General features: G+C 40.4%; 1 protein-coding gene across 3 annotated transcripts in view; it reads right to left on the reverse strand.

Moving 5' to 3' along the window:
• Positions 1-7,011: 7,011 nt before the first annotated feature.
• SENP6 (SUMO specific peptidase 6) overlaps positions 7,012-18,558 on the reverse strand; it is a 107,543-nt gene continuing 95,996 nt past the window's right edge. For all 3 annotated transcript variants that reach the window (XM_089530897.1, XM_089530898.1, XM_089530896.1), the window contains 4 exons: positions 17,272-17,369; positions 11,709-11,777; positions 11,476-11,626; positions 7,012-10,886 (listed from right to left, as the gene is read on the reverse strand). In XM_089530897.1, the coding sequence (XP_089387023.1) occupies positions 10,677-10,886; positions 11,476-11,626; positions 11,709-11,777; positions 17,272-17,369 (528 nt within the window). In that variant the 3' untranslated portion in view covers positions 7,012-10,676. The remainder of the gene's footprint in view (positions 10,887-11,475; positions 11,627-11,708; positions 11,778-17,271; positions 17,370-18,558) is intronic.

Consider the following 18,558-nt stretch of genomic DNA (forward strand, 5'->3'; position numbering starts at 1 on the left):
TTTTGTCTGAGATTGGATACATCTGTGTCTCATTGTAGAGATATTTTCTTTGTTCTTCCCCCTACTTCCCAAATTTCCCTCCCACTTGTGCAGCATATTAGGGTAAGACAGGGTAAATGTATATTGTATATAATCATGAAAAGGGGAGTACAAAGAACAGAAAGATGATCGAAGTAGGCAAACAATCTACAGAACGGGGTGAAGATAAATCCCTTGCCCTGTCCAGAATTTCCTGTTATTTAAACCAGTTCTGAACAAGTTTGTTTTCTTTACTCTTCACATGTGTGACTCAAGAAAGCCACTTTCAGCCGCACAGCTGACATGCACATTTTTCTGTAATGGCAGATAATGGCACCTCTTTCACCCAGAGCACAAGGTAGCAGCCTTGAAAGCGCAGTTCCCTTTGACACATATAACTGGAGCAGCAATCCCATTTCAGAAAACCCACAACAGAGAGGAAATCGAGTCAAATTAACCATTAATTGTATGAATGGTTTCACTCCAGGCATTTTATTTTTAAACTGTTTCAAAGGTGTGTGTTGGGCAGGGCTCTTGCATCAAGCCAGGCATCCTTCGCCAATTACATTGCTCATTCATGTGGCATGCCCCGGATATTTATCTGAGGTGAGGAAAACATAAAATTATTCTTGCCGGAACAATTATGGCCAATCACGCCTGTGACTGCGCCTATGTTTAGGTCCACTTTGGTTGTCAGACCACTCCCATTTGTCTACTTAAGCTGCCTTAAACAAAGGCATTCGTCAACAAGCCAGGCTGCCAAGAGTAAGACTGATTTTGATCTTGGTTATGAATGTTCAGGCCAGCAAGTTGCATTATTCCAGATATATTAGCCTACCAGACCAAGTTGGAACAGAATTTCGTCGGGTTTTCCCCCCCATGTATTTTGAACAGCAAAAGCAACTATTTCAACTACTATTTCTTTTCCCAGAATACTATGATCTCCAGTGTACCCATTGGCTATCACTAGTCCAGCAGGACCCAGTTGAAGGGCACAAAGCCCTAAGTGGCTTAAGACCTAGGTGTTTCAAGGACCATTTCAGACAGTACTAACCAGGGACGCCCTGCTTGTGATGTCGTGGAACTTTATGGCCTGTAGCGAAGGGCAGCTATGAAAGAACTAGACAAGATCCTATAGTGAAAAGATATAACACTGAATGCTAATGTTAGGAGCGTCCAAGCCATTGTATTCCCCATCATCGTGTACGAATGTGAAAGCAGGACAGGGAAGAAAGCCGACAAAAAGAAAATCAACTAATTTGAGAGGTGGTGCTAGAGAAGAGGGCTAAGGATAGCATGGTTGGCCAGAAAGACAAACAAACAGGTCGAGCCTGAGGAGGCCAAGATGATTAAAGTGAGGCTGTCATACTTTGGCCACATTATGAGAAGAGATGACTTGCTAGGAAAGACAATAATGCTAGGCAAGAGGGAGGATGGTAAAGAGAGAAAGACCACATACCAGATTGGTAGACTGAGGGAGACCATGACCATGAGCCTGCAGGGCTTGAGCAGAGCAGCTGAGGACAGGGGGGCTTTGAGATGACTCATGCAGACAGGGCTGCCATGAGTTGAAGTCAACTCAAAGGCAGCTAACAAGGGCTATGCCATGTTTAAACCTTTCCCAGTGGCAGCACCATCAGTTACAGAACTTTCCCCAGACTTTTAGTTTACCTCCCCCAAGAGCCTTGTCTTTCAGTGCTAGTTAAAACATATCAATTTGTGCAATATTTTGTGGAATAAGCAAGTGTTTAACATGTCTTTGCTGCTATGATAAATTCATTAACAATGGTAATTCATGAATAGTGTAATTAGTCAATGTGATTATTTCAGTACCTAAGCATTTTTTAAAAACTTGTGTTGTTTTCACTTACAGGATTGCTTGTAGCATGAGCGGGTAGGAATAGAAACAAAACCAGTGTAGCCTGGAGAGATTTTTTGGCAGTCAGTGTTGCCCAAAGAAAGCACCAGAAAGGACACACTGAAACAGTCCTACTTGCATTTGTAGAGCAGGTTCCGGTGGTCCATGGTGCTAACCTCTTGCTGGCAAGGGAAAATGCTAGACAGATTGGAAGAAGCCTTTCAAGAACAAACTGTAATCTGAAAAACTCTCTGTTCCTCTCTTTTTTTCTATCTCAGAACATTTAAATTAACAGGAACTTTTATGCCTCACAATTAGTGTTACTTGTAAAAGAATGTAACTATGGAGTGGCACAGATATCACACAGTGTAAAGTTTCAAGCAAACTATCTTTTTTTGGATTACAAAACAGGGGGAGGGGCATTAGTTTTTAGTCTCTCCACACAGATTTCATTTTTCCGCAGTTCTATGAGCATTCTTGACAAATAAAATAAAATAGGGGGCTGGATCCTAAGGGCTGTTGACCTGACTAGAATAAATGTTTAATCACATAATCATGCTCTCCATTTTCAGCAGGCACACCTCCTTGCTCTCTTGCCACTATCACATGTTACTGAATCATAGAATTGGAAGGAGCCTCATCAAAAGCAACCCCATGCTTAGTGCAGGTTATTGGGGTTTGGTTTTGGTTGTCTGCTACAATTCTGGGCAGTACAACATTCTTTTTCCTCTGCTAATAAAGAGCACCTCTGACAGTAAAACATGGAGGAAGTTATTAACATACACCCCTAGATCTGTCCTAGGATCCAGTGACCCCCACCCCCCCACCCCCAGGTCCAATGGCAGAAGGAGAAAAGCACTGCAAATCACTTTCTCCCAGTTTCTCTGATGAATGTTGTCAGTGAGGGAACACTAATATTAAACTGTCAGCAATGTTAAACATAAAGACATTGGGTTTTGTGTGTTTTTCAGGCTATCAGTTTATTCCTAATGTTTTGCCAGCAGCTGTGGCTGGCATCTTCAGGGAATGCTGGCACGGAAGAGAGTGGGGCATATATACTGTTGGTTGAGGAGAAGCAATCTGCATGTTAATCTGTGTATTGTTCTGTTGTTGAATGGCAAGGTCTCAGGGTGTCTATTTAATTAATTAATTAATTAAATGATCCATTGTCTGCCGGGAACCTCCCCCCCTCCTCCCCCTGGGTGGTTTTCATTTGCATTGACTGGGTCTTGATTTTGATGTTTTTCAGGACTGGTAGCCAAACTTTGGGCCTGGACAGACAGGCCAAATAAAGCTGCTTCGGGTCACTTTGGAAGTATGCTACTTAAATGCTGCATGCATCCTAAGAGGCTGGAAGTCATGCCAAAACCATGCTCCAGTCCTAAGGACTGGAGCGCAGCTTCTGGCCTCTTAAGATGCAAGTGTCATTTAAACAGCGTAACTCCAAAGTGACCTGAAGCAGCTTTATTTTGGTCTGTCCAGGTCCTTTGTTTACTTTAAGGATTTATTCTTTCCTACTGAAATTGTCCAGGTACTTATGGATTTCAATGGCTTCCTTGTGCATTCTGATCTGATAGTTGTCTGCATGGTCCAGAATTTCAGTGTTTTCAAACAGCATTTTATGCCCAGAAAAAAATACAGAATTTATGCAAAACACTGACTGGCCACATGTTTCTATATTAGAAATGCGCTTCTAAATTAGTTTTAAAACACCGAAAAGAAAAATAGAATAATTCAGACTTGTGCAGTCATCTCAAGATGTCTTTGGAATGTGATAAGGAATTATAAGGTATAGTAGCTGCATCACAACTTGTTCTGCAGTGAGCCTACAGCTGTCTGCTGCTGAAGATAGTGAGTTGACCTAGAAATTTCAGTCAAAAAATTGACCCCAACAACCTGGGTTGACTTATGCATGGGTCAATGTAAGTACTGTAGAAATAGCAATAGCAGCTTCATTTATATACTGCTTCATACCACACTAAGCAGTCTCCAAGTGGTTTACAACTGTAAGCTAATTGCCCCCAACAAGCTGGGTACTCAATTTAGTAACCTCAGAAGAATGCAAGGCTGTCAAAACCTGAGCCCCTGGCTGGGATTGAACTTACAACCATGTACTTTAACTTTTAACTAAAAAGGAACCATCCCCTTCTCTAAGCGGAGGAGCAAAAGGCAAGAACTGTCTGTCCTGGGAGAACCTAAAAGCATCAACCCAATTTACTCTCACCACTGTGGCACCATTTCTGACCTTTTTAAATGCCTGGGTGGCAAAATGGCAGCAGTGGCACTCTTTGGTGCTTCCCCTCAAAGGAGTGCCAAGAGGAACCAGGTTCTGTCTTCATTCATCCATCCTTGAGGGTGAGCACAAACAATTATGTCTGCTGGAATTTTCTAAGTAATTTTCCTTTGCTTCATCCTTTATATCCTTTGTTATATGCCCCTAAATTTTACCCTCGACTTATTCACAGGTTGTATCAAAATCCTTAATTTTGACCCCCAAGCATGCCCTCATGTTATACATGACGTTGACTTATAGAATGTCTGGTTTCTGTCCATAGGTCACAATGTCATATTTTCTGCATATTACTTGAAAACAACCAGAGGATAAAACTACAAGGCAAAAGAATTATTAGTAAAATGGAAAAAGTGAAAAACATAATTTCCCAGATAAATTTTAACTTACACCTCTTATCACTACAGGATGCATTTAAAGTACATACATGTATGCTTACAATAATCTTTAGGTTTTAACCACTGTAGAACAAACATTCCAACTTCTTTTTTAAAGATAAACAGTATTTGCTATGGACAAGCCTATCTAATTATCCAGCAGATGTATCTAAGCTATAAGATTATTATTATTATTATTATTTGCACTGATACAAACTATAATTAATAAACTGGGGAAAAGGCATGTAAGCTGTTTTGGGAAGTCCACAGGAGTGGAAGAAACAAAGGCCTTGGTCCTGTACCACCAAACAAAAAGTATGCTCCTAATCATAAATACACATACTTACAACCCACAAAGTATGAAGGAATGGGGTTTTTGATTCTTCAGCTATAGTTTTAAATAGGGCGACCTGGTAGTAACGTTTGACAAAAACCACTGCTTCCCAATAAAATGTGTTTACATTAGTCTATTTATCTGCAGGGTGGGCAAAATATGGTTCTCCAGATGTTGTTGATATAAACGTATTAATTGAGCCTGCCCAAACCAGAACATTTAAAGTATGTCACAGGCAAAGTACTGGAAGTCCAAAGTCCCTTTCCCTTATGCATATGAAGTAATAAGCAATTACTGCTGGCTGTTTCAGAATGTGTGCCCAAGTAGTTGCTGTTATAACAACTTGAGACAAATAATGAAAAAGAGGGTACTCCACTATAAAAGTTTAACCACAGGAGAAATGTAGGAAATCATCTGCTATAGAGGACAAACAGACCAAAATTAGATAACCTTAATTTATGAAATTTTCAGATCCTTGAGGAATCATATTGCTGGCATTTACCTTATTTCTCTTAAAGAATTAATAATCTCCACTGTAGTGTACAGCACATAACAGGAAGCCCAGCTCAGCCCGCTCAGATGTTAAATTAAAGAAAACCTCCCTTCATTTTAGCTAATTATCTGTAAAGCAGGATTTAGAAAGGATTATTGAACTGGACTATTGCAGATATAAGGTATAAGACAGTTTAACTGCATATAGAAAACAGGCATCATGGAGAAAATTTAATCTTCAGCCACACTGCTCTTGTTTAAATCTCAAGCATTCCAGTCAAAGAGATTTGACAGGACATAAATGATGCAAAAGAGGCTAAGATAAAGGTCCTGCGTAATTATTATTTTCTGAATTCACAGAAAATATGGGCTCAACTGAGAAAAGAAGGAAAACATCCAAATGATTGCAGAATTTTTGAAAGTCACAGAAATGCAAGATTTCAGTGAGTACTCCCCACACCTTGAGAGGTTTATCCTCCTTCTGTCCTGTGTTACACAATTTTAAGAAACTACTTCCAGTTTCTCTTGATTGAAAAGGGAATGCCTAAAGCAGTTCTTCAACAGAAAGGGCCACTGAACTCTTGGAGAAGAACAATACAAATATCTCAATATAAAGGAAAGTCCTGTTAACAGAGAAATAACATGGGTCTACTTTTAGAATATTCTCCTGACACCCTTTTACTTCTTATGGTAAGCTGGCAACTCTCAGCAAGAAAAACATAGAATGCCACAAGGGAATATTAAATGTCATCTCTTCCTCTTGCAAATGTTTACCAGAAAGTCATGCATTTTTCATGCTGAGTAACTTAAAACTTTTATAAGAATTCTTAACAGCCATTCTACCCAACATGAAAACCAATACAAGAGATACTTCTAATTAGTCAGCAACCTGATAGCTTTGTCTAAATAACTCATTCATACTACTTTTAATGAGTACTGGTCATACACAGTACCATCTTAATGGCATGTGCTTCTGACAACTTCCATGTAAAAATCTATTTTGACGAACATCCACAAATAGTAGAAGCCAGTAAATCAACCCTGATGTAAGCTCCAATGGCTTCAATGGGATTTACTTCCAGGATGGGTGGGGAGATGAAATCATAAGGAGTACAAACATTTCATTGGCTTAATGAGCTTTGAACTGAAACCTCTCTTTAGGAAAATATAAATAATTACAATTTACATTATATATATATATAATATATATATATAATATATATTATAACCATTCAAATACTTATGTAAATGCTAAAATATACAAACACATAATGGTTCAAATTCAGATTTACAGTGGGCCCTTGGTATCCACTGGGGTTCAGTTCCAAGACTCCTGTGAATATCAAAATCCAAGGATGCTCAGGTCCCATTATATACAATGGCATTGTAAAATGATGTACCTTATATAAAATGGCAAAATCAAGGTTTACCTTTAGGAATTTACATTTTTAAAAAATATTTTCAAGCCGTGGATAGCTTTGGATATGGAGGTCCAACTGTAGTTATAAAGCAGAAGCATTTAAATCGATGGGGCTCAACAAGCCATGACTTACATTAGTGAAGTTTTAAAAATAAACAACTGTGCACATAAGTTGCCAAACATACCTGTGAAAGCTAACAAAAAATGTAATACCCAGCGAAGAAGAAAAGCAAAATTAATTTAAAGCAATGGAAAGAAAGTCTACATCTTCACTCCAAATGACTGTTACTGAGCTACAATACATAAAGAAAACATCCAACACATTTCCCTTCTTCATAAATCCAATGTCGGGATTGTTTTCTATTACTCAGAATGAGAAACCTTGAACTGTTTCTATCACACAAAATTATTCATGGGGTGAGTGGGGACAAATCATGCCTTGTAGACCTTGCTTAGGTTTTCTGGAATGCTTTTTCATGTTGTGAAGTCGAAGGCTTTCATGACCGGCATCCATGGTTTTTTGTGGGTTTTTCGGGCTATGTGGCCATGTTCTAGCAGTTTCTTCCTGATGTTTTGCTAGCATCTGTGGCTGGCATCTTCAGAGAATGTCTGCCTAGAAAGGACTTGGCTGTATATATTGTGTGACCTGGAAAGGCCACATAGCCCAAATAACCCACAAAAAAACTTTTTCATGTTCTTATAATTTCAGCAACATACAATTTGTCACAAGGATATTTGATTATATAAATTGCCACTGCTACCGCAGGTAGTACACTGTCTACACTTGTAGTTTAAAATCCACATGGCTGCAAAACAGCACCTTGCTAATAAACTTGCCATATTTACTGTATCCACAAGGATGCTATTTCCATGTGGGAATTATGAACCCACTAGCATAAACAACTTACTCTATGGATCATCTTAGTGGCTCTCAATATATAATTTCTGTAATCTTTTATCATTCGAATGCAAGATTCTTCAGATGTGTCAAATTAGGGCAAATTGTTCACTCTCAGGGTCCTATTACAACCTTGGGATCTCATCCCTCCCCTATTTCCTCCACCCCCTCATTTGTACTTTACAGATTCACATCCTAACTTTTATATTTGCTCACTAATCTCACCTTGGGCAAGTGCTTTTGATTTTTTAAAATATACTGTTGCAAATACATCAGTATAAGACTAGGCACCATACATTATGAATACTCAATGTCTTGACACTTGTTTTCCATCATTTTATTAAAAAAATAGATCTATATCAACATGTGTATCAGCTTGCTGCACGACTGATCCTTTTCCATAAGATTAAGAGAGAAACATTGCATTCTTCACATCTTGAAAAGGAATTTAAGCTCCAGGCCATTTTCAGGAATAGAATCAAATAAACAGAAACTAAGATACACCACAACCTGTTTTTTAAAATGTAAAAACAAAATTCTTATTTCAACCAAATCAAGATATTGCAACAAACAACCTTGCACTGGAAAGTATGTTTTACCTAGATAACTGCTCTAAATAATGTATTCAAGTAGTACTATTTTTTAAAGGTGCAAAATGAAACAATGTATACATTTCTTACCAACACCTTAAGTTTACTTTGTTTGTTTCAATTCCTAGTATTTGTCAGACAATTCAGGTATATCCAGAGTATATACCTGAATTGTCTGATAGTTAAGCTTCCTTTGTTTCAATTCCTAGTAACTGTCAGACAATTTAGGAATATACGTTGGATAATTTAACATCAATGAGGTTATTCCTTTCTAAAAAAGAACTACCATCTGAATTCGAAGGAAAAACTGGTGTTGATGGTTTTCATCTGAGTAACACTGACAATGCCAAAGGAGTGTGAGTCACATGGTACTACAGATACTGTTTGATTCAAATCCTAGCAAGCCTCAGATAGCACAGTCTAATGGTGAGGAATGCCAGAACACCTGCTCTAACAAAACAAACATATGGGGAAAACCCACCAGGCTTCAGTCCCAGGTAGCTTCTTAAAGTAAGCATCCACTGGGCAGCTAATGGACTGAATCCTAATGCTTGTCTCAACCAGAGTAGACCTACTGGTTCAATGGGATCTAGAAAAGTGTAGAATTATAGTGAACCCATCGTATCAGCAGGCTAGCCAAATGCAGACTGGTGCTCCCATGGATTGGCCTGCCCCATATTAGCTAATGGAGGCATGTACAATGGGCTTGCTGGCATGTCACCACCTACTGACTAACATGGGCTTGAGCTCACACATTTTATCCTATCCACAATGTGGGGGTTAGAACCAAACCCCCACGGATAGGAAGGGCCCTTGTACCACTCAGTAATTGCTCCAGTCTACTCTGGTTGGGACTACTGTCCATGGATTTCTTCTAAGTAATACTGACAGTGTCATGAAGATTCTTTGCTCATTGTCTAACACTTCCAATTATGTCTCTGTGATAAAACTACAGCCCCAAATGGTACAGCCTGCTTTCTTTAGGCTTTGGTCTTTAGGATACTTTTGGAAAGCAATTTGAGAGCTAGCTGTCCATATCTGATATGATTACTGAGCAGGTGAGACCAGCCTAAGAACCAAACATTGGTGCAAAGATGTATGATTCTATACAAACTTCTCTTGTAAACAGGAAGTAGATAGGAAGTCCATAGTTCATCTAGTCCTCCACCTCACAGATTCTATCCTTCCCCACAGCAGAACACATAGGTCTCTTTTCAAGAAAGGCATTGTTACATACACAAATGTGTTTTCAAAGGAGTTTCTACCCCATCTTTTTGAATACAATACCTTCTGATAGTTTCTTTCAAAGTTAAGAAAGGTAGTTGCCTTCTTTGGAATTTTAGAGTGGCTGGTATCATAAGGCTGTATGTCTTACATAATTTAAAAAATCAAAGCACACTGTGTAAATCTGCCAACATGATTGAGTCATATTAGACGGTTCTACTTAAAATTAAGAAGCAAGCAAGCAATGAAATCCAACAATATTTTGGTTTTCCAGGCATTACAAAATATAGTACTTATACATTTTTAAAAAATGTTCATCAGATAAAGCACATATGAATGTAACATTCAGAATTTTGACAGAGAAAATGTAATGCGGGCAATTTGCTGCTATTTTAAGCACACTTACCAAAAATACAATTTTATAATGAAAGAATTGTCAAAATACAGTTGAACAACATTCAGGAACCACAAAAAAGGATCCAACAGTATTACTTAAGCCGACTGTATTTGAGACTGTGTTAAAACACTGCTTGGGTAAGACGTGTGGTCAGAAAGCAGCATTATCCCAAGCACTTGTGAAGTTCTATCTTTTAGTATTGGAAGCGTTCCCTACCAAAGATTACATTGCCTGCACTTGGATTTTAAATGCAAACCACTCACCTTGGAAACACAATGCATTTAGACATATTTTTACATTGTTGTACATAGCTGAAGCAGAACGTCTTGTAATGGTAACTGTAAATCAAACTATGGGTTTGATTACTTGCTACATAAGGATTCCCCATGCATTATAGAACTCTTACTGGGAAATGTTCAATGACAACTTTACTTAATACAGAAAAAGTTAACCAATTCATCCTATAAATATTCTCTTTATTTGCTTTGTGTCTAGAACTTGCTATTAGGTTCTATGAACAGAAATACATAACAAAGGTTTCCTAAGTAGTGAAAAACTTAATTACAAATGTTGAAAAAAGTTGGCCTAATCAACATATGTACAGATTTGTCTAGTTAATACATTGAGGGCAGACTGTAGAATTAATGACACACATTTGTAAGCATCAACAGCAAGTCTGAACTGATAATACTCCAAGTCTGTAGTTTGGGTAGAGAAGGCATGGTAAATCTCAGGTTGTTTTCTGTAAAGTGTATGAACCACATGCAACATCAAAATATCAGTCTGAACAGCTGCTGATAAATTGTTCTGTTCCTTCCTCAACAGATTTTTCTGTCAAATTAATGTCCTTCTGTCCCTTTTTCTCTTTGTTCTGCTGTTCCTGGAGTTTCAGGATTATGTTCCTTATTTCTTCTCTTTTTGTTTTCATTCTTGGGCGGGGAAACCAGTTTGTTAAATTCATTGGTAATTCAAAATTTATAATGGGTGTCTAGTGGGGGGGAAAAGACATGGGTTTATAACAATAATATACAAAGACTATATACAAAGTCTAAATAATAGTACTGGCACATGTACTAAAAAGCAGGAATTAAAAAAACCAAAAATGCTACTTTTTCCTAGTCCCCATGTTAGTACACACAGTTTTAACTACACTAAACTTTTACCTACATAACCTGGATTTCTAGAAAGAGCAGTTTTAATTTCACAGTAGTCTGACTCTGTAATCTCCTGATAGCAAGGTGCTTCTGCTAAGGCAAGTATCTTCATAGGCTGTGTTGCTTTATAGGGTATCCTACACTAAGTGTGACACTGGAAGTCGAGCTCTTACCTCCCTTTCTATCAAATCTGGGCAACTTACCCAATATGTGGCTCTCCTACTTTGAATGAATGAAGTTTTTTAATTTAATGGTAAGCTGCTCAGAAAACTTTATTCCAGGAGAGAGGAGATATACTATTTAAGTAATAAAAAAATCCAATGCCACATCCCACAAATAATTGAGTAAGAAAGGAAAAGGCTCTAGGAATTTGCTTGGTATTCTGAAGCCAAATACAATGTAAATCTTAACCAGTAAGCTCACCTCAAAAAAGCTTTCCACATACTGTAGCACATAAACTCCGCAATCACTGAAGTTGTTCTGCTGGGGCACTTTAGGGTTTGAGCCTTTCATGACTTCTTTGGAAAAACTTCTTTTGCTACCTTTCCTTACTTCCCACTCCACTTGCAAGTATCTGCAATACAAAAGTGAGAGTCAGAAGAATGTTCTTATGGATTAATGAAAGGTTCTACCTACATTAGATGTTAAGTACTCACTCTCTTAATGTTCTGACGACATTTGATCGGGATGGGCCTCTCAGTGAATCCATGAGAAGAATACAAGGTCTACAAGAAAAAACAGTGTTTTGTCGGTTAGCCTTTCATATATGCCACTTTGTTCAAATTGGGAAACAGGATTAAAGAAATGCTTCACAGGATAGAGAGGAGATGCACAAATTAGATGAGTGATAGGAACAAAGAAGTATTCCTTATGACCCTTTGTAAAATAGTGTTTATTTCACCTACAGTCTTCTAGACTTTACAGCCAGGTATGGGTATCAGACATGGAAATATTTATTTGCCTACCACCATACCTAAACTCGGTTCTTGTCTGAAGCTCTAAAGCCATATGGGACTTTGCTTTCATTGAGTTCTGTACAAATGCAAATTAAAGTGAGATTTTATATGTGCCTAAATACAGATAGTGTGAAAGCTATTTACACACCCTTCTAAATATTGTTACATTATTGTATTGTAATATTATAAACTATGCTTGGATTCATGTAGAATAAATTATAACACACCAAAACTCAGAGAAACATTTTCTTTGCATTTCTCCTTCAATTTGTCTGAAGTACATTTTTCTAATCAATAGGTAATTTAGGATACACACATAGACACATATATATACAGTTGGCCCTTAACTTTCATGAGGGTTGGGGTATAGATATTTCCAGACACCCCAAATGTATTTAACACAGAGAAAAAGTACCTGGTCCTTGGCTGCTTCTCTTCACTTTTCTGGGTTTTACCATACATCAAAGGAGTCACAGACAGAATAGGCAAAGTAGTGAGGAAGCACAACCTTCAAATGGTTTACAAACCGTCGAAGAAAATCCAGCAAATGCTTCCCTCAGTCAAGGACCAGAGAGACCCTCTCACAGCCGCAGAGTTTACTGCATACCATCTAGCTGTGTACAAGTCTACATAGGGACCACCAAACGCAGTGTGCAAACAAGAATCAACGAACACGAGAGACACTGCAGACTGGGTCAGCCAGAAAAATCAGCAGTAGCAGAATATGTTACAAATTATCCTGGGCACAAAATACTATTTGAAAACACTGAAATTCTGGACCATGCCAACCACCACCATGTCAGGATGCACAGAGAAGCCATTGATATCCATAAACATTTGGATAATTTCAACCGGAAAGAAGAAACCCTTAAAGTGAACAAAATTTGGCTACCAGTCCTGAGGAATAGCAAAATAAGGACTCAGCAAATGCGAATAGGAAACCACTCAGAGTCAGGGGCTTTCCCAGCAGATAATGATCACCAATTAGCAGACATTAATCTTCTTTTGCATTAGCCTCCCAGCCTGAGGCCAGCCATCAGCAGAGAACAATACACATGCAAATCACTCCTGCATTCCCAGGCTCACACAGTAGATATATACCCACTTTTTCCAGGCAAGCATTCTCTGGAGATGCCAGCCACAGATGCCGGCGAAATGTCAGGAAGAAAAACTTCTAGAACATGGCCGCATAGCCCGAAAAACTCACAAAAAACCATTGATGGCATTTGTTTTTCCATCTGATCTCCAAATTTGGAAATGACCAAAAAAGGGAGGGAAATGTAGAAATCCTATTTTGTTGTTGTTCAGAAAACACTATAGAAAAGTCAACTAGCCTTGATCAGACAAATTTAGAATCAAGGTAATATTTCAGTTACACAGTTATCCCTTCATATTTGCAGGTTAAGCTAGGGGTTGGCCATCCCCGGCCCGCTTAGGCCGGGGGACCAGCCCGAGCCCGGTGCTGCCGCCGATTGCCAAAGGCCCCGTGCCGGCGGCAATCGGTGGCAGCACCAGGCCCTTCACGCGGGGTCTTTGGGGGGCCGCCGGCCTCTGCTCGCTCGCGTGAGAGGCCAAAGGTCTGTCGTGCAAGCGGGCAGGGCCTTTGGGGGGCCGCCGGCCTCCTCACTCTCGCATGAGCTGCCACTGCGCCAGAGGCCAGAGGCCCCGCTCGCTCGTGCGAGAGGCCAAAGCCTTTGGGGGGCCGCCGGCCTCCTCCCTCCTGGACCTCTGCCTCCAGCAGGAGAGTGAAGGAAGGAGGGAAGGGAGGAAAGGAAGGAAGGAGAGAGAGTGGAAGGGAGAGAAAGAAAGAAAGGGGAATGGAGAAAGATAGGGAAAGAAGAAGAGATGGAAGGAAGGAAGGCGAGTGGAAAGGAGGGAAGGAAAGAAAGAGGTGTAGAGGGAGAGATGGGGAGAAGGGAGAAAGAGAAAGGGAGGAAGGAAGGAAAAGGAAGAGACGGGAGGAAGGAAAGAAAGCAAAAAAGAAAAGGGGGTGTGGAGGGACAGACAGGGAAGGAAGGCAAGGGGAGAGTGAGAAAGGGAGGGAGGAAAAGAAAGAGAGAAGGAAGGAAGGTGTGGAGGGAGAGATGGGGAGGAAGAAGGAGAAGGGAGAATGAGAAAGGAAGGGTGGGAGGAAAAGGAAGAGAGAGACGGATGGAAGGAAAGAAAGGAAGGAAGAGAGGTGGAGGGAGGGAGAGATGGGGAAAGGGGAAAAGAGAGAATGAGAAAGGGAGGGTGGGAGGAAAAGGAAGAGAGAGACGGATGAAAGGAAAGAAAGGAAGGAAGGAAGAGAGGTGGAGGGAGGGAGAGATGGGGAAAGGGGAAGAGAGAGAATGAGAAAGGGAGGGGGAGGAAGGAAAAGGAAGAGAGAGATGGGTGGAAAGAAGGAAAGAGATGAAAGGAAGGAGAGAGTGGAAGGGATGGAAAGAAAGAAAGAAAGAAAGAAAGAAAGAAAGAAAGAAAGAAAGAGCGGTGTGGAGGTAGAGATGAAGAGAAGAGAGCCAGGAAGGAAGAAGAAAGGAAGGGGGAAATGAAGGAGAGAGGGATTGAAAGAGGTGTGGAGGGAGAGATGGGGGAGGGATGGAGGAAGAGACACATGAGGGAAAGAGGGATGTGAAGGGAGACAAAGGGGAAGGAAGGAAGGAGAAAGAGAAGGGGAGATGGGAAGGAAGAAGGGATGGACGTCTGCCTCCAGCAGGAAGGGAAGGAAGGAAGGAAAGAGGTGTGGAGGGAGAGATGGGGAGAAGGGAAGGGAGCTAGGAAGACAGGAGGGAGGGAAGGAAGGAAGAAGGAAGGGGGATGAGAAAGGGAGAGGGAAATAGAAGATGAGGTGGAAGGGAGGGAAGGAAGAAAGGGGAAATAAAGGAAAGGGAGGAAGAAAGATGAATGGAAGGAAAGAAAGAAAGGGTAAAAGGGAGAGTGAGAGAGGGGGAAAAAAGGAAATGGAGGAAGAAAGGCATGGAAGGGTAGTAAGAAGGTGAAAGGGAAATAGAAAGGGAGGAATAAGGAAAAGGGAGGAAGAGAGAGATGGATGGAAAAAGAGTGGGAGGGAGAGAAGGAAGTGGGAGAATGAGAAAAGGAGATGGAATAAGGAAAAGGGAGGAAGAAAAGAGAATGAATGTGAGATGGGGGGCCGGCAGGGCCGGCAAAGAGGGGGAGGCCTCCAGCGCTGGCGCCCCCGTTGACTTTTTTGCCAGCCTCTGACAGGGCCTGGGGCCCCATCAGGGGCTGGCAAAGAGGGCGAGGCCTCTAGCGCTGGCGCCCCAGTTGGCTTTTTTGCTGGCCTCTGACGGGGCCTGGGGCCCCGTCAGGGCCCCAGAAAGAGGGTGAGGCCTCCAGCGCTGGCCCCGCCCCTGGAGGGTGGAAGCTCCACCCCCAGTGTGTGGCATTGCCCCCGGAGGGTGGAAGCTCCACCCCCAGCATGTGGCCCCGCCCCCGGAGAGTGGAAGCTCCTCCCTGGCTTCGGCTCCCCAGTTGTCTGAGGGACAGAAGCCCGGCCCCCGGCTCAAAAAGGTTGCCTACCCCTGGGTTAAGCAAATGATTTAATTATCCGAGGATTGCCTCTGCCTCTCTAGGCATCTGTAGGACAATCCTATGGTCAATTTCTGCCAGAAGAAGTAGAATTACTCTGGAGAACCTATCAACTGCTAGATATAATACTCTTCTAGGCATTTGTAGGTGTTCCAGCACAATTTTATGGTCAGCTTTCACTAGTAGCTGACCATAGAGTTGTGCTAGAGGACCTACAGATGCCTAAAAAGGTTTCTCTCGGGTAAAAATAAATAAATAGTGGACCTATATTAATGGTTTTTCCACTTTCATGAATGAGTTGCACCTTAACCCCCACAAAACTGAGGGCTGACTGTACTTGGTATTTTGACTAAAATAAACACACAAAAATGCTAGAGATTTAAGAGCCATTTGAAGTGGGGCCAGTGCAGCTTGTAGGATCCATGCAGTCCCTCAAGACTACTTTTGTAGCCTCCTTATGAGCCCATTTTCCACCTCAGGACACACAGTGAGGGGAAAAAATGAAGGTAATCTTGGCCCAAAAGCTAATCACAACCGTAAGCTTCTGGAGGCCACTTAACCACAAATTCAGATGTTTCATCTTTGGTTTTTTTTTTTTTAAGGCTTCTAAAGGCCTTTCTTTGGATGCAATCAGACATCTTTGCACAATCACTTTATTTGAATAAAACCTTTTATACATCGAAGGTGGGCCACTATAACCCTTTAAAAAGGTGATTCCCTTTGCCCAGGTTTGGAAAAATGGCCAACTACACCAATCCAGAGAATTGAGAGCACTATTGGCTACTATAATAGACCCATTATTTTGTAGGGGAAGGCAATAGGGGAGAGTATCCTTCCAAAGCCCTGTGGGAAGCTAATGTATTCTTCAGCCCAATCCATCAAAGTTGCCAACCTAAACCAGGCCAAAATCAAAAGATCTTTGTTAAACATCTCTAAAGTGTTAAAACCTTCTAGGGCAGTTTTTCTCCATTTTTTAAAGAGCATAAACTCATTTCCACCTCTATTTCACAAGCTACTTGATCTTAATTTCAGAACAAATTTGTCTACTAGAATAAAGGTTGCTATTAAAATATGTTACAAAATGAGGGCCACCGTAATAGAAGCTGAACACTGTGTGCAGATTTTCCAAATCTAAAGAGATCACTATACAGTGGGCCCTTGGTATCCGCTGGGGTTTTGTTTCAGGTTTCCTTATGGATACCAAAAACCGTGGATATTCACATTCCAGTAAATGAAATGGCACATTGAGATGATGTTCCTTGTATAAAATGGCAAAATCAGTGTTTGCCATTGGAAATTATATATTTTTCAAGTATTTTCAAACTGTGAATGCCTGAATCCATGGATAAAAAAAACTGTGGATAAGAAGGGCTGACATTTCAAGAAATCATTCCACCACAGGAAGAAAACAGCAGAACACTCCTTCATATGATGTAACTTGCATATTTATCCAGCACAGGAACAGTTAGTGAATGTAGCGCTAGTTTTGATTATGAAAATATGGTCTTTGCAATTGCCTTCCTCTGCAACCCTCCAGCACCACTTCTCATGCTGTTACTCAGTCGAGTGCATCTCCAAAGACTGAACTGAGCTCTACAGCTTGAGGCTTAGTCCAAAAACAGTTTTACAGAAAGTTAGCACCTAAACGGCTAGTATTTCTCAACTCAACAACTTAATTCTACAATGCATCTGTCATACATACAGAAAACAATCAATATCTTACATTAAAACTTACTGTTTACATATAGTGGGCTTCAGATGCCACTGTCCTAATTCTGAATTACAATTATCATCTGCAAAGTCGTCGTCATCATCATCACCACTGCTATTGTCCTAAAAGGAAAAAAAATAAGGTTATTTTATAAAAGATTTCCTAAGATTTTCAACTATAACAGAACAGGACATTTCCTACTGGCCTGAGCAAATAAAAGACATCTCAATATACTGACAACTATTGTCATATCAAAGTAATATTCATCTGCATATCATCAGGTTCCTTGCACTGAGAAACAGGTTCCTAGCACTGAGAAACATGCAAACAGTATGGTTAACATAGCAAGGTTTAAGAACTGTTTTGCTTCAAAAAATTGCCTAGTATTCATCTTTCCTTCCTGTGGAGCAATCAATTTCATAATGTTTGAAGAACAGAATATCTGAAAGAAAGATGTTCATAGTACAGGAAATTACTATTTGCTTGTTTCTTTTAAACACTATTTTAAGCCAGACTAACAGAACATTTGAGGTGTTTGACCCTGTTTAAATGCTCCTCCCCCACCACCACCACAATGGATTGTTCCTGGAGAAATATCAAGAATATACCTAGGGCTTTTGTGAATTTATATATCCCATCCTATTCATTTTACTTTTTTCAGTAAGAAAAAAAAAAGAGTCAGCAATGTATATTTTTTCAGCTCTTCGCTTATATTGCCAAATTGAACCCTATTATCTTACATTATCAATATTACCAAACGGCAGAATCCTAAAATATCCCAAACTGAAATGTCATGATAGCCATTCATTTCTATCAGCAGCAAGGAAGTATACAATTGTAAGGTCTTTTCTCTGTCTCTCCCGGCTTGATCACACCGCCCCTTTCTCGCTACAATCATGAAAAACAATTAAAATGGCAATGTACCACTTTTATTGCTTTTACTGTATTGTATTTCTCCCTCGCTCCCCAGCATACCTGTTTTTGTGTTTTTATTCCCCCCCCCAACTTTTCTAGCATAATTTCAAAGCTATGACACTCCAATTTAACATTTTAATATATTAAAAAAAAACAACATTAAGGCTGTGAGGTCTGAAATAGTGCAAAAACCTGAGGGGGGAAAAAAGATTAAAATAGCGAGGGGCAGGGGGTGACACTATGTAGCTGCCAATTGCGCAAATGCCCCGGGAATGGCTTTTTGCACCCGAGGCATTGCACAATTGGCAGCTCATTCCTGGGTTTCCCTCGTAAATGAGAAGGGATGACTGAAGGACAGGACTTGTATGGGAGGGAAGTGGCACTGTGCAATCAGCA

This window comes from Sceloporus occidentalis, unplaced genomic scaffold, assembly GCF_023333645.1.
Source record: "Sceloporus occidentalis isolate IW3139 unplaced genomic scaffold, rSceOcc1.0.p SCAF_6, whole genome shotgun sequence".
NCBI lineage: Eukaryota > Metazoa > Chordata > Lepidosauria > Squamata > Phrynosomatidae > Sceloporus > Sceloporus occidentalis.